We start from the raw sequence: 13,946 nt of genomic DNA on the forward strand, positions 1-13,946 counted from the left end.
TTCCCCCTCAAGGGAGATAGAATTATCTTCCAATTAAAATCCTTTACCCTTTCTGCTCTGTTTTTTTTGAGGGGGAATGGGGGATGGGATAGTGTGATATTCTGAACACAGCATTGGGAATCAGAACTTAAGCACTGGTTCTACCACTTATTAGTTGACATAGTATTCTTAGACCAGTCATTTAACCTCTCTAAGCCTCGGTTTCTCTTGCTTAATGTACTAGTACATGTCCTGCTTCCTTTTCCAGGAGGCTGTGAGGATCAAGTAATGTAATAGATCTGAGAATGTTTTCTAAAATATAAAGACTTATAGACTTGTAGTTGTTTCTACCCCAGTATAATATGCATTCTAAACCAATAAAGTCAATATGTATTGAGCACCTACGATGAAGAGAATCTGGAGTTTATAAATCAGGTTGGAGGTTTATATAGTAAAGTGCCACAAGAAAGGTATAACTAAACCTCTGTGAAAGTTCAGATAGATCATTTATGACTATAGGTATTTAACGTTAGCATTATATTCCTTACATTTATTTCATAGCCTATTTTGTGTTTTAAAAGTTATTCTTGGACCTAGGCAGGCTTATTCCATATTATGCCAGCACCAGTGATGACAGAAAAGAGATAATGGCAGAAAAAAATCAAGGAAATAGTCTTCCAGTATTTGAAACCTCTTATCTGATTCAGTCAAGAAGTTTTTCACATCACTGAAGAAGAGTGAAGTTCTGAAACAGCGTTTTGCTTTCCTCTTTCTTGTTAATGTAAACAAAAATACCAACCCAAATCCCATTAATGGCATAATAATGGAATAAGCCTGTTTTTTTTTTTAAAAAAAAAAATAATTTATCAACCATTTCTTTTTCTATTATTTATTTATTTTATTTCTCAGGAACATTTTATTTCTACAGAAATAAATGTCGTGTGTGTGTGTGTGTGTAACTTTCCCAGCCTTCTTCTCACACTGACGATGTTTTCTTCCTATTTTATTTTTTGAAATAACTCCAGCTCTGCTTATCTTGGTGTTACTTGCTAATTTAATGGATTTACTTTCATTTTCATCTTCTGGTTCATTAGTAAAGGTTATTAGGTAAATTTTGATCCAGTATTTACCTTTTCAAGGTGCTTAAAACATCCTTCCAGAGTAGCTTTGAAACTTTATGTTGAACTCTCTAACTATGTACGCTCATCCAAAAAAATATTTCTAGTTTATTAAGGAGAATCATATAGGATCAAAATCAGAAACCTTCTCTTCTGAAGCACAGACTGCTCTTACTGCTTACTCTCATCCTTTAGGCCTGTCAGTTCATCATAGAAGGAAATGACATGAAGAACTTCCAATCCTCATGGAATTAGAGACACTTGATTGAGGGTTTGGCTTTAATGCCTTTCTTATTGACAAAATTAAGTTTATCCATCTCCAATTATTAGTCATTCTCCCTGCCCTCCGCCTTTTTTAAAAGATTAGACACAAATATTTACCCTTCCCTCAGGTTTTCAGGAACTTCCTATGGCCTTTATGTATTCTTAAACCCAGGTAATCTGGCTATAGCAGTAAAGTGACTTGCGTGTGTATGAAATTATCATGTTATCTTGATGAAGAAATGGAAAACTAAATCTTAACCTTTTCCTAGTATTCACTGAAATATAAAATGGTTATCTAGGAATGGTATTTAATTTTAGGTTTATAAATTATTTTTATTTTAACAGAACTTATATTCATAGGATGGACTGGAATTCCTACAAATGTATCTGCAGAAAAACATGTACTTTAATGGAAGAATACTTGTTAGCCCAGTGCCTTACCTAGATAAGGCACTCTCTACTGGTTGAATGAGTGAATGCCCTTTTAACCTGGTGTTAATCTGAAATATGCTGTTATTCCTCCCCTTTTCTTTGTATTAAGGCTAGTGGCTCCTCCTTCATTGCAAATAATTTTTTGACTGTATCATTCTTATTTCATTGATGTATTTACGGTTTGATAGATAACATTCACATTTTTCAGAGAGGAAATATACACTGAGTGGCCAGATTATGATGATCTCTGAACCATAATAATCTGGCCAGTCAGTGTATATATATTAGAGGCCCACTGCATGAGTTTGTGCATGGGTGGGGTCCAGCCAGCCTGGCCAGGGGCAGGGGACATGAGCGGTTTGCCAGCCTGCCTGCTGGTCTAACTCCTGATCAAGGGGACAATTTGTATATTAGCCTTTTATTATATAGGATATACACTGAGTCGCCAGATTATTATGTGTTCAGAGATTGTAATAATCTGGCCACTTACACATTTGCTTGCTAGGCATTAAGTAGAAGAAAAAGATTTTTTTGTGTATCTATAGAAAAGGTAGATATCAGATATAGAAGTAATTTATATAGAACATATTGAGGTCATACTGACATTAGAATTTACCTTTATTGCTTAAAGTATTACAAATAGTAGGAGGGTTTGGGGGAGTGTTAAGAGATCAACTGAAGAACTTGTATGCATGCATATAAGAATTTACATTTTTTTTCGTTTCCCCATTTCTTATAAAAAATACTTCTATATGTTTTTATTGATTTTAGAGAAAGGGAGAGGGAGAGATAGAAACATCAGTGTTGAAAGTGAATCATTGATCGGCTGCCTCCTGCATGCCCCCCACTGGAGATCAAGCCTGCAACCCAGGCATGTTTCCTGGTGGGAAATTGAACCATGACCTCCTGGGTTCACAGTCTTTTAAAACTCCACTCAGCCACCACAGCTGGAGTATCTTTTATTCTTTTCTCACACTCTACAGCTAAACAAATCTTTGCTTGTGGTTTCTAAAATGTCTTACTCATGTATGTCTGCCCTCTTTTCTTATCTAGTTGGTAAATATTTCTTCAGCTTTTCTAGCCTAAACTTTTGTGTGAAGGTCTGGATTTCCCTTGGCAGAGTGAGGTGGTTTCTACTTTGCATCCTTTAAACTCTTTTGTTGGAATGCCAATAGAATAGTTGCAAAATTTTAGAAATTTAATCTCCTTTGCTAGGCTGTGAGCTCCTCAGTAGAAGGGATATTGATTTAATAATCTCTTTCTTTCCAGCACCTAACGCAGAGTAGATGCTTAATAAATGCTTGAGTAAATCTGAGATCTGGGGTAAAGCAAATTTCTAACAATGGTTTAATAAATAGGGACTATGCAAATTGACTGTCACGCCATCACAAATGATGGTGGCACCTATAGCCACAAGATAGTGGTGCCCAGTCCCCTCAGCTCTGCCATAATCCCCCAGTCCTTTCAGCCCCACCACGGGGTGAAGGGTGCAGGTGTGTGGTGCAACTGGACCCGTCCTCAGCCCCCAGCCACTCAGGGACAGCCCGAGGTGCAGGCAAGCCTCGGATGTTGGCTGCCCAGCTGATGCCTAAGGTGCAGGCAATCCTCAATGTCAGTTGCCCAGACAATGCCTGAAGCACAGGCAAGCCTCAGATGGTGGCTACCCTGCCGCCCAGGGCTGCCTGAGGCTCAGGTAACCAGGGCTGGTCGAGGCTTGCACTGCTGGCAGTGGCAACAGCAGAGGTGTGATGGGGTGTTGCCTTCCCCTGATCGCTGGGTCGCCTCATGCTCCTGAGTGCTCCTGGACTGTGAGAGGGGGCAGGCTGGGCTGAAGGAACCCCTCTTCCAGTGCATGAATTTTCATGCACTGGGCCTCTAGTTAAATATATTTTAATTCACTCCAACATGGTATGAGGAAAAAAATTACTTGATTGAAAAATGTTTATGGAGAACATAGGAAGCATAGTATCTGTTCAAAATTAAATGTGTAATGAGTGATTAAGAATGTATAACTGAAGAATTTATTATTGCATTTAATGTTGACACTAGTTTTATCAACATTTAGAGATTTGAGTGAAATGAAAACTTTTGCTTACATTTCTAGGTAAGCAAGAATATTTAAGTATTATGTATTGACAAATACAGTATAGGTACAGTGTTTAAAATTTGAGTAATGTAACAGTATTATTATGGCTTTAGTTTTTGTAACTTAATACCTGAATAGATTTAAGAAACATTGGATTAATTAAAGAATGTTAGAACCTGAAACAAAAATCATTAGAAAGGTAGGATGTTTGGAGTTTTAAAAGACCAAAACCATATTTCTATAGAAAATGTTCATTGACAACATAATTAAGGAAAGAATCCTGAATTACAGGATAAATAATTGATCTGTTCTAGTAGTCATCTCTTTATGTCCTTGTTTTGAGATTTTTGAATTAATTATTCAAGATGATGGATACTTTCTTTTGTTCTTTAGGCTGAAAGTTTCCAAATTCTCATTGTCTATTTAAATGTTAGGCAGTTTAAATATATTTTTTAAAAATATATATTTTATTGATTTTTTTACAGAGAGGAAGAGAGAGGGATAGAGACTTAGAAACATCCATGAGAGAGAATCATCGATCAGCTGCCTCTTGCACACCCCCCACTGGGGATGTGCCTGCAACCAAGGTACATGCCCTTGACTGGAATTGAACCTGGGACCCTTCAGTCTGCAGGCTGAAGCTCTATCCACTGAGCCAAACCGGTCAGGGCAGTTTAAATATTTTGTAATTTCTTTTGCATTGGACTAATCTAAAGTGTGCTATAACCAATAATTCCTAGGCACATATAGCAAATCTTTTGTTCCAATAGCTTTTTAAGTTTGCTTTGCTCACTATTGTCTTCTTAGAACTTAGTGTACTAGTTAGTACTGCTATATGACAGGCTTTACTAATTAGTATATTAACTATATTTTTCTTCTTCTTTTTTTTTTTAAAGGTAATGTGGCTTTAGATAATCTAAAGATAAAAGAAAATGCTCTGGTAAGTTTTTTAACTATGTTACTCATTTAATTTGGTAAACTCTTAGAAACCCTGGGTTAATAAGTATCTGGTACCAGGTGCCAGATAAAGTGGTTGAGTCACTCAAAGAAGGATTACTTGTTTAACTATTTGCTATAGGAAAAGCTGAAGTTAAGATTTAGAAATATTTTTTCCCTGATGATCAAAATGGTATCTCTTGGCAACAGAATATTTTTCATTGACCTACTTTTACTACATAGCTTTGTAGTAGGCCTTTGTCTTCAGAAATATCTTTGCATATTTTTCCGGTAAATAAGACCTTCATTTTTAACAGTTTAATCTAATGAATAATTGTATTTTTGGAAATATATTCAAGTTCAGTCATATAATATTATGTTTATATTAAGGGATAAAATAGTCCTGGCTGGTGTGGTTCAGGTGGTTGGAGCCTCATCCTGTACAACAAAAGGTGGTGGATTCTATTTCTTTTTCTTTTTTAAAAATATATATATTTTATTGATTTTTTTACAGAGAGGAAGGGAGAGGGATAGAGAGCCGGAACCATTAATGAGAGAGAAACATCGACCAGCTGCCTCCTGCACACCCCCTATTGGGGATGTGCCCACAACCAAGGTACATGCCCTTGACCAGAATCGAACCTGGGACCTTTCAGTACGCAGACCGAAGCTCTATCCACTGAGCCAAACCGGCTATGGCTGGACTCTATTTCTGGTCAGGGAAACATGCCTGGGTGCAGTTTTGTCCCAGCTCAGGGGCCCATGCAGGAGGCAAGTGATTGATGTTTCTTTCTCTCTAAGATAAAAAAAGAAAGAGGTAAAATAGATTTTTTCCCTCCAACTCTAGCTTCCCAAGAGTAGTTTGTGTCATTTACTATTGAGCTGAAAACAAAACAGCACTTTCCCCATCCTCTCAGTCCTCTCCCCCCTTGTTAAGCTTTAGCTAAAATATTAGACTTAATTTGAGTTTATGAAATTACTGAAGAATGATTTTATTCTTTAATTAATAGGTCATATTTCTAATTAATCTATTGTATGTTTTAAAGTTTTGCCTTTGACTTCTGGTTGGATTTCTACATGATGAAATGCATTATTAGGGAGAGCATTATACATTAAATGCTCCCATGACTGGTCTGAGGGAAGCAAATTTGGGATATTGAAGATCCTAGGAGTAGAAGTTTGTTACAAGGAGTAACATTAAATTTTGCTCAGTTTGGCATAGTGGAAAGGGCATGGACCTTGTAGTCTGGAAAATCTGGGTTTGAGTGCTAGCTCTGCCTTTTACCAGCTGTGTGTTTTTTGACAAGTTTCTAAATTTTTTTGAGCATTAGTTTAATCATCTTTTAAGTGGAGTTAGTAATATAAAACAATGTAATATCTCTCTGCCTTTGTGGCTTGAGTAAGATGGAAAGAGCCTAGCAAGTAGTGGGCATTCAAAATATTTAAATGTTCTTTCCCTTCCTTTATGTAGGGTGCTATGACTTAAAAATTTTTTTTTATTGACTTCAGAGAGAGGAAGGGAGAGGGAGAGAGTGATAGAAATATCAATGATGATAATCATTGATTCGCTCCCAACTGCCACAGGGTATTGAGCCCACATCCCAGGCTTGTGCCCTGAGGGGGACTCAGACCATAACTTCCTGGTTCTTAGGTTGACACTTAATCACTGGGCCAACTTTGTAAAATTTATCACAAAATTTAGAAATTAAGATTCTATTGCTAGTGATTGGATTAAAGCTTATTTTTTCTCTTAATTTTAGAAGGAAATAAGTATAAGTAGAGTTTTAGTGACAGGATATATATCTAATATACATTGAATTGATGTGAACTCTGTGGTAGCCTAATTTGAATTTTGGTTGTAATTAAATATAATAAAGTATTTTGTAATTTATATTCTCTATTAATTTAAATTGCAAATAAACCATATTGTTGAGGTTTTGCTTTAATATGGATCTTTACACTTATTTTGTGTGAGAAATTAATTCAGGAAGATTACTATGAGCATGAGGCCACCCTTTTAGAAGTGTTTAGTTTATAGTTTATATCCTCTATAATATCAGTTCATATGAATTTATTCTCCCTATTTCCCCAAGGGTAGGGCTGCTCCTTTATCATGAGTAAGGATTTTTTCTTTTTATGTCTAAAAAAAGACTTTTTATCAAAAACTATTAGTATTCTGTTCAATTCCTGTTCACCTAGAACGATTGAGCAATCAGAGATTGGGTAAATTGATTATTTTAGTTGATTGTTAACTAAAGTACTGAATTTCATATGCCAGATTTTTAAAAAATATATTTTTTATTGATTTCAGAGCAGAAGGGAGAGAGAGGGTGAGAGAGATAGAAATATCAATGGTAAGAGATATAAACATCAATGATGAGAGAGAATCACTGATTGGCTGCCTCCTGCACATCGCCTACTGGGGATAGAGCTGGCAACCCAGGCATGTGCCCTTGACCGGAATGGAATCTGGAACCCTTCAGTCAGAAGGTCAACCCTCTGTCCACTAAACCAAACCAACTAGGGCTCATTTGCCAGATTTTGATAGTACAGTCAACCTTCAATTCTTGAACATCTCCCATCTGGAACAATTAGGTTCTCCATCAAATTGTACAAAAAAATGTCTGGATTGTTGAACAAGCTTCAGTTTTCTCCCTGACAGCCCTTTCATATTGATACATCAGCATGACAAAAAGCATCTCCCAGGCCACAAACAAAGGAGAAAATGCATCGGAGTCATTTATGGCTAACATGTCACGAATTTGTGCTGTGAATATGTGTGTGTGTGTGTGTGTGTGTGTGTGTGTGTGTGTGTGTGTGTGTTTGCTTTTGTTGCTGGTGAAATGGACAATTAGCACAATTTTAAAACATAAAGAGGCCATCAAGAGTGCTAACTGCTAATGGTGTGAAAGAAACAATAATTACAGGCAATAGTGAAGAGGTAGAAAACTGTTGTTGATTTGGATAAACAAAAACTACCGTGTTTCCCCGAAAATAAGACATTTTCCGAAAATAAGACCTACTTACAGGTTTCCTTCTGAGTGAAATATAAGGCATCCCCCCGAAAATAAGGCCCCCGTAGGCTAAACATGAAAGATTTGGTCCACTGATTCTGAAAGAAATGGAGTCACAAGAAATTCACCAGGAAATTCAGGAATTGGATTGTTATAATGATGTTCCAGAAGATGATGACATGATTGTCATTGAATAAATGAGTAAATTCTTGATACTGTAGGATTCACAGTTTGTTTGGTTTGTGTTGACAACTACCGTACTACCGTACCGTATACAGGTAATATTGATAAATTTCCTTTATTTTCATTTAACAATAAATGTGTACCGTATTCTTCTTCATGGAAAAATAAGATATCCCCTGAAAATAAGACCTAGTGCATCTTTGGGAGCAAAAATTAATAAAATAATGTCTTATTTTCGGGGAAACAGGGTAGTTAGCCAGTGACAGCAAGCGGAGATTTGCTGCATACTGACCTCCTGAAAGACACCTCTAGAATGAATGGTGAAAGTGATTTGTTTAAGGCTAGTAGGGGATGGTTTGTTAAATTTAAGAAAAGAAATGTTTGTTCATAGATTAAACAGTACCTTAGATGTGTATTTAAGAAAGGTTAAAATGGAATCATTTGAGGGTCTGGAATGAATTAGTTCAATTTACATTATTTCTAATGGGAAAGAATGATTCGATTTTTGAATAAATTGCTTCTCAAACAGCCTTTTGGAATGAATTAAGTTTGAGAACTGAGGTTCTACTGTATTAGTATATACTAAGGTACACCTAACAGAAAGGCTACTGTCATTAGTTCAATTTTTAATAATTATAAGAACCCAAGTAATCATTGTTAATATCAGTTATTGTTTAGTACTCTGTGCATAAAATAGTTATTTGTACTTTCCAGTGGTTTGGAGTCTAGAAAGTAAAAGTTTATTATTATTGACTGGTAATTGTCAGTAATCTAATGTAAATGCTAATTTGGTAAACACTATGCTGTGAGTCTGCCTTTCCTTTTAAGGTTGTTTTATTTATTAATTTACTGAATATTTTATTTGAGAGAGAACTGGTTAGTTATTTTTTTCAACTTATTTATGTGAAGGAACTCTTCCTATTCTAGAATTTCAGATAAATAGTGTTCAACTATTATTTTAAGAGTTTATGGAATTTATGTCTGGTTTGGTTTGATTTATTAAAACAATTAGATGACTCAATTGCTTTCTTTAACTACAAACTCTTTTTTTGTTGTTTATATTTATAATTTTGCTTTTCTCATGAATTCTTTCTTCAAAGTCAAAGTTTAAGTAAATAAAAACTATTTGTTTCAGCCATAAAATATCCTTTATGAGTTATTTAAATACAGAAATTTTGCTTCCTGTTTTTCCTTGGAGTTCATTGTGTATTTAAGCAAGGATACAGAGGTGATTTTTTTTGGAGAGGTTTAATAATTTAAGATGTCTTTTAAATTTTTTTCTTCTCTGCAGAGTGAATTTGATGTTCCTTTTAAAGTCAGGGCTGGCCAAATTGGTAAGTACTTCACTCGTCATTTGATATACTTTTAGTCCTTTTAGTTTTATTTTTCCTGTGTTGTTTAATCTAAAACATCTTTTTTTTTAAATTTTTAAATAAAAATGTGAGAGTTTTTTGGTTATGTTGATGAGAGCTTTTGTAGTTCTTAACCTACTATGTATTACTAGTGACCCGTCTCGCAAAATCGCGGGCCCCGCCCCTGTTGCCCTGTCCCTGCTGTGCGTGCTGCCATCTTGTTATGGCGTTAGGGTCAATTTGCATATTCTTCATTATATAAGATGTAGTAATACATATATAATTTGAAGATTTTGACAGTAGGCTAGAGATTTACCCTTTAAAATGGAAGGACATTTTGAAAACAACTTTTATGTATTTATCTTTTTTGCTCTATCCCTCCCACACAGCTTCCTTACCCCTTAACCCTGCCACCCTGATAGCTGTCAGCCTGCACTCTATGAATCTATCTCTATTTTGCTGGTTAGTCTATTTTGTTCATTAGATTCCACATGTGAGTGAAATCACATGATGCTTGTCTTTCTCTGACTGGCTTATTTCACTAAGCATAATGCTTTACAGGTCCATCCATGCTGATACCAGGGTAAGATTTCCTTCATTTTTATGGCCCAATAGTAGTCCATTGTATAAATGTACCACAGCTTTTTTAGCCACTCATCTACTGGCTACTTTCATATCTTGGCTATTGTAAATAAAGCTGCATTGAACATAGGGGTGCATATATTCTTTTGAATTAGTGTTTCAGGTTCCTTTGGATAAATTCGCAGAGGTGGAATAGCTGGGTGATAAGGAAGTTCCATTTTGAACTTTATTGCGTAATGCCATACTGATTTCCACAATGGCTGCACCATCTGCATTCCTACCAACAGTGCACAAGGGTTCTCTTTTTTCCACATCCTCGCTAGCATTTGTTTGTTGATTTATTGATAGTAGCCATGCTGACAGGTATGAGATGATTATAATTTATATTGTTGTGATGATTAGTGACCTTGAGCATTTTTTCATGTCTATTGACCATCCATATGTCCTCTTTGGAGAAGTGTTTATTTAGGTCCTTTGCCCATGTTTTAATTGTATTGTTTCATTTTCTGGTATTGAATTGTATTAGTTCTTTATATATTTTGAAAATTAACCCCTTATCAGATGAATCATTGGCAAATATGTTCTCCCATACTGTGGGTTCCCTTTTTGTTTTGTTGATGTTTTCTTTGCTGTGCAAAAATTTTTAGTTTGATGTAGTCCCATTTGTTTGTTTTTCTTTAGTTTCCCTTGCCTGAGAAAATATATCAGAAAAAAACAGTGCTATGAGAAATTCCTGGTTCCAGCCTCCTGACTGATGACTTTGGTGGTCTTAGGCAGTTAACTCGGGCTGAGTTTCCTTTATGTTTTTTTTTTTTTTTTTTAATATATTTTATTGATTTTTTTACAGAGAGGAAGGGAGAGGTACAGAGAGCCAGAAACATCAATGAGAGAGAAACATCGATCAGCTGCCTCCACACCTCCCACTGGGGATGTGCCCGCAACCAAGGCACATGCCCCCGACCGGAATTGAACCAGGAACCCTCCAGTCCACAGGCTGACGCCCTATCCACTGAGCCAAATCTATTTTTTTTTTTTTTAAAGAATTGAAGTAATAGCTGCCTCATTCTTCTTACAATTGTAATATTAAATAAAATAATAGTTACCAAAGTTTGAAAAATATAAAGCATAATGTGAATAGTCACTTCTAAAAGGAATATAATATGGAAAAGATCTTTGTAATCTTTAATGTTGAAATTTTTAATTTTTTTTCTAAATGATATACTTACTATGTGCATGAATGGTTTTGTTATACTTTTTCCTCTTAATGGAAAGTGAGAAATGTATATCTTTTTGAGCAGACAAATAAGAATTTAAGTTTGAAATTATGTTTCTTCAGATAAATTAACTTTGAAGATTCCTTGGAAGAATCTTTATGGAGAAGCAGTTGTTGCGACTCTTGAAGGATTATACCTGCTTGTTGTTCCTGGAGCAAGTATGTTATTTTTGGCTGTAATCATTCAGAAATATCACAGTGAAATGGAATGTGACCTGGGTTAACTATTTTACGTGTTTAGTAAAATAGAAGATAATTTAAATAAAGTAATCATATACCTACATATGCACATAATTACATACATTTTATATGTATACCCACTTATATATCACTACGTTTGTATCCTATATAATTAAAGCCCAGCGACGAATGGCTGAACGACCAGAACGACCGGTTGACCAGTCGCTATGATGTGTACTGACCACCAGGGCGCAGATGCTCAATGCAGGAGCTGCCCCTGGTGGTCAGTGCCCTCCCACAGGGGGAGCGCTGCTTGGCTGACTGGAATGAGCAGCTCTCCCATAGTGGGCCAATCCCAAGGTCACACTCCTCACCTGTGCACGAATCCCGTTGTTGGAAAGAATAATTTAAGTCATTTGCTAGATTGATTCTATTCTGTATGAATAATTATTTTGCAACTAAGGCTTTCTATTAAGTTAAGATGCATTAGGCAGATTTATGTTGGGGGAATGAAATGAAGTGATATTTTAAAAATGCACTGATGTGTTAATCTTTAGATTTCAGTATTGGAAAAAAATTTCCCCCCATTTTGTTGCTTCTGATTTTGAATTAATATTACCTCAAAAATGTATGTAAAAGAGATAATTCTTGAACTATAAATTATAGTATTTTAATATTTTGTATTATAGTATTTTAATAATGAATGTTTTAAAGCAGTGGTGTTTATTTAAGTAATACTTTTCATTACAAATGTTTTTTTCAGTTATAACAAAAATAGAATGTTAAGAACAGTTTGGATATTTTGGGGAAAAATTGTTATATTTTCACAACTATAAAACAAAATTATTTTTTTTTTGCTTTCCAGTCTTTATAACATATATACTTGATTTGATATAGCATTTATCACATTATATATATAATATAGATCTGGTTTTTCACTTTAAGTACTTTGATATGTTTCAGTTTTCATGATGATAGTGACAGTTTTGAAAGGCTGTATGATATTTCATTGTGGGATGCCTGCTGTTTTTACTATTACAGTGCCTTTTTTATTCTTTTGTTAGGATACATGATCAGAAATGAGATTACTAGATAAAAAGGATATATATATTCCTGATTGTAGATATTGATTCATAATCTTAAATTTTCTATAAGACTTCTTATCAATCTACTGATACCAGCTGATATTAGATATTGTATGTTTTTTATAGTTACAATTTTACCACTCAGATATAATAGCTGGACATTTTCTGCTTCTTTCTTTTACTTTTTTACTCATATTTTCCCCACTTATCCTTTTTCATATCTTTTTTTTCTCCCTTTTAATTTCATTTTCCCCTCATTTCCTTTTTGATATAAGTTTGATATAAGTTGTAAATAAATAGAAATCACTTATGCTTAAACTTTTTGAAAAACTAAAGACTATACCTGTTCTTTTACTTACAAAAAATGACACATCACACACACACATAGTCATGAAGCTGAACTTTTCCTGCTTACTTATTAATTGCATTCTTTATTTGTAATTAACTATTTTTAGGTATTAAATATGATGCTGAAAAAGAAGAAAAGTCTTTGCAAGATATTAAACAGAAAGAGCTATCCCGAATTGAAGAAGCCCTTCAAAAGGCAGCAGAGAAAGGTACTATAAGTTTATGTTCTAGATAAACTTAGATATACCTATATTTTAGATATATTCAGTGCACTGTAAATAGGAAGCTTTCATAAACCTTCAAAACTGTAGTTTCAAGGAAGGAATCTTCTTTTAAAATCATCTCAAAATATTGATTATAAATACTTTAATGACTCAACATTTTTCTGTGACTATTTTATCTCATTACTAAGACATTTCTCTTTGGTTTCTCTTAAAAGGTATGACAACTGTTGAGTTAGAAATAACAGAAATATCTTCTCTCTCTCTTTCTTTCTCTCTCTCTCTCTCTCTCTCTCTCTCTCTCTCTCTCTCTATATATATATATATATATATATATATGATAGAGAAATATGCTAATTAACTGGGACACCATAATGGGTCTACTGGACAGGAGGAGGTTGCATGTGCAGCCTCGGAGGCAGGGCGGCAGGGGCCTCCATGTGCCTGCGTTGGGGCAGGGTCTGATCAGCAGCAGCCACGGCTTCTTCAAGGACCTGAGAGGAAGGCAGGGCCGGACCGCCAGTGGCCACGCTGCTGTGGGGCCTGGAGAGGGAGGCAGGGCTGCTCCGGTGTCTTGAGGTTGGGCAGCTCCACACAATTTGGAATCGTGCACTGGGCTCCTAGCTTGGATATAATAAGATTTCTTAGTTGAATCTGCTGACATCTAACTGAATCCATAAGAAATCTATCTTTAAAATAGATTACTCATTAAAATTTGTTTTTGATGCCCAACTGGTGTGAATCAATGGTTGAGCTTTGACCTATAAATCAGGAGGTCACGGTTTGATTATCAGTCAGGGTATATGCCTGGGTTGAGGGCTTGATCCCTATTATATAATTATTACATTGTAGCTTATTGGATGATAAAACTTAGGTTTTGTTGAGATAGAACT

General features: G+C 35.2%; 1 protein-coding gene across 1 annotated transcript in view; it reads left to right on the forward strand.

Moving 5' to 3' along the window:
• VPS13C (vacuolar protein sorting 13 homolog C) overlaps positions 1-13,946 on the forward strand; it is a 176,898-nt gene that overhangs the window by 6,869 nt on the left and 156,083 nt on the right. The window contains exons 2-5 of the mRNA XM_084886331.1: positions 4,776-4,819; positions 9,304-9,346; positions 11,283-11,378; positions 12,940-13,041. Coding sequence (XP_084742457.1) covers positions 4,776-4,819; positions 9,304-9,346; positions 11,283-11,378; positions 12,940-13,041 — 285 coding nt within the window. The remainder of the gene's footprint in view (positions 1-4,775; positions 4,820-9,303; positions 9,347-11,282; positions 11,379-12,939; positions 13,042-13,946) is intronic.

The sequence above is a fragment of the Pipistrellus hanaki genome (genome assembly GCF_964339955.1).
Source record: "Pipistrellus hanaki genome assembly, chromosome: 1".
Lineage (NCBI taxonomy): Eukaryota > Metazoa > Chordata > Mammalia > Chiroptera > Vespertilionidae > Pipistrellus > Pipistrellus hanaki.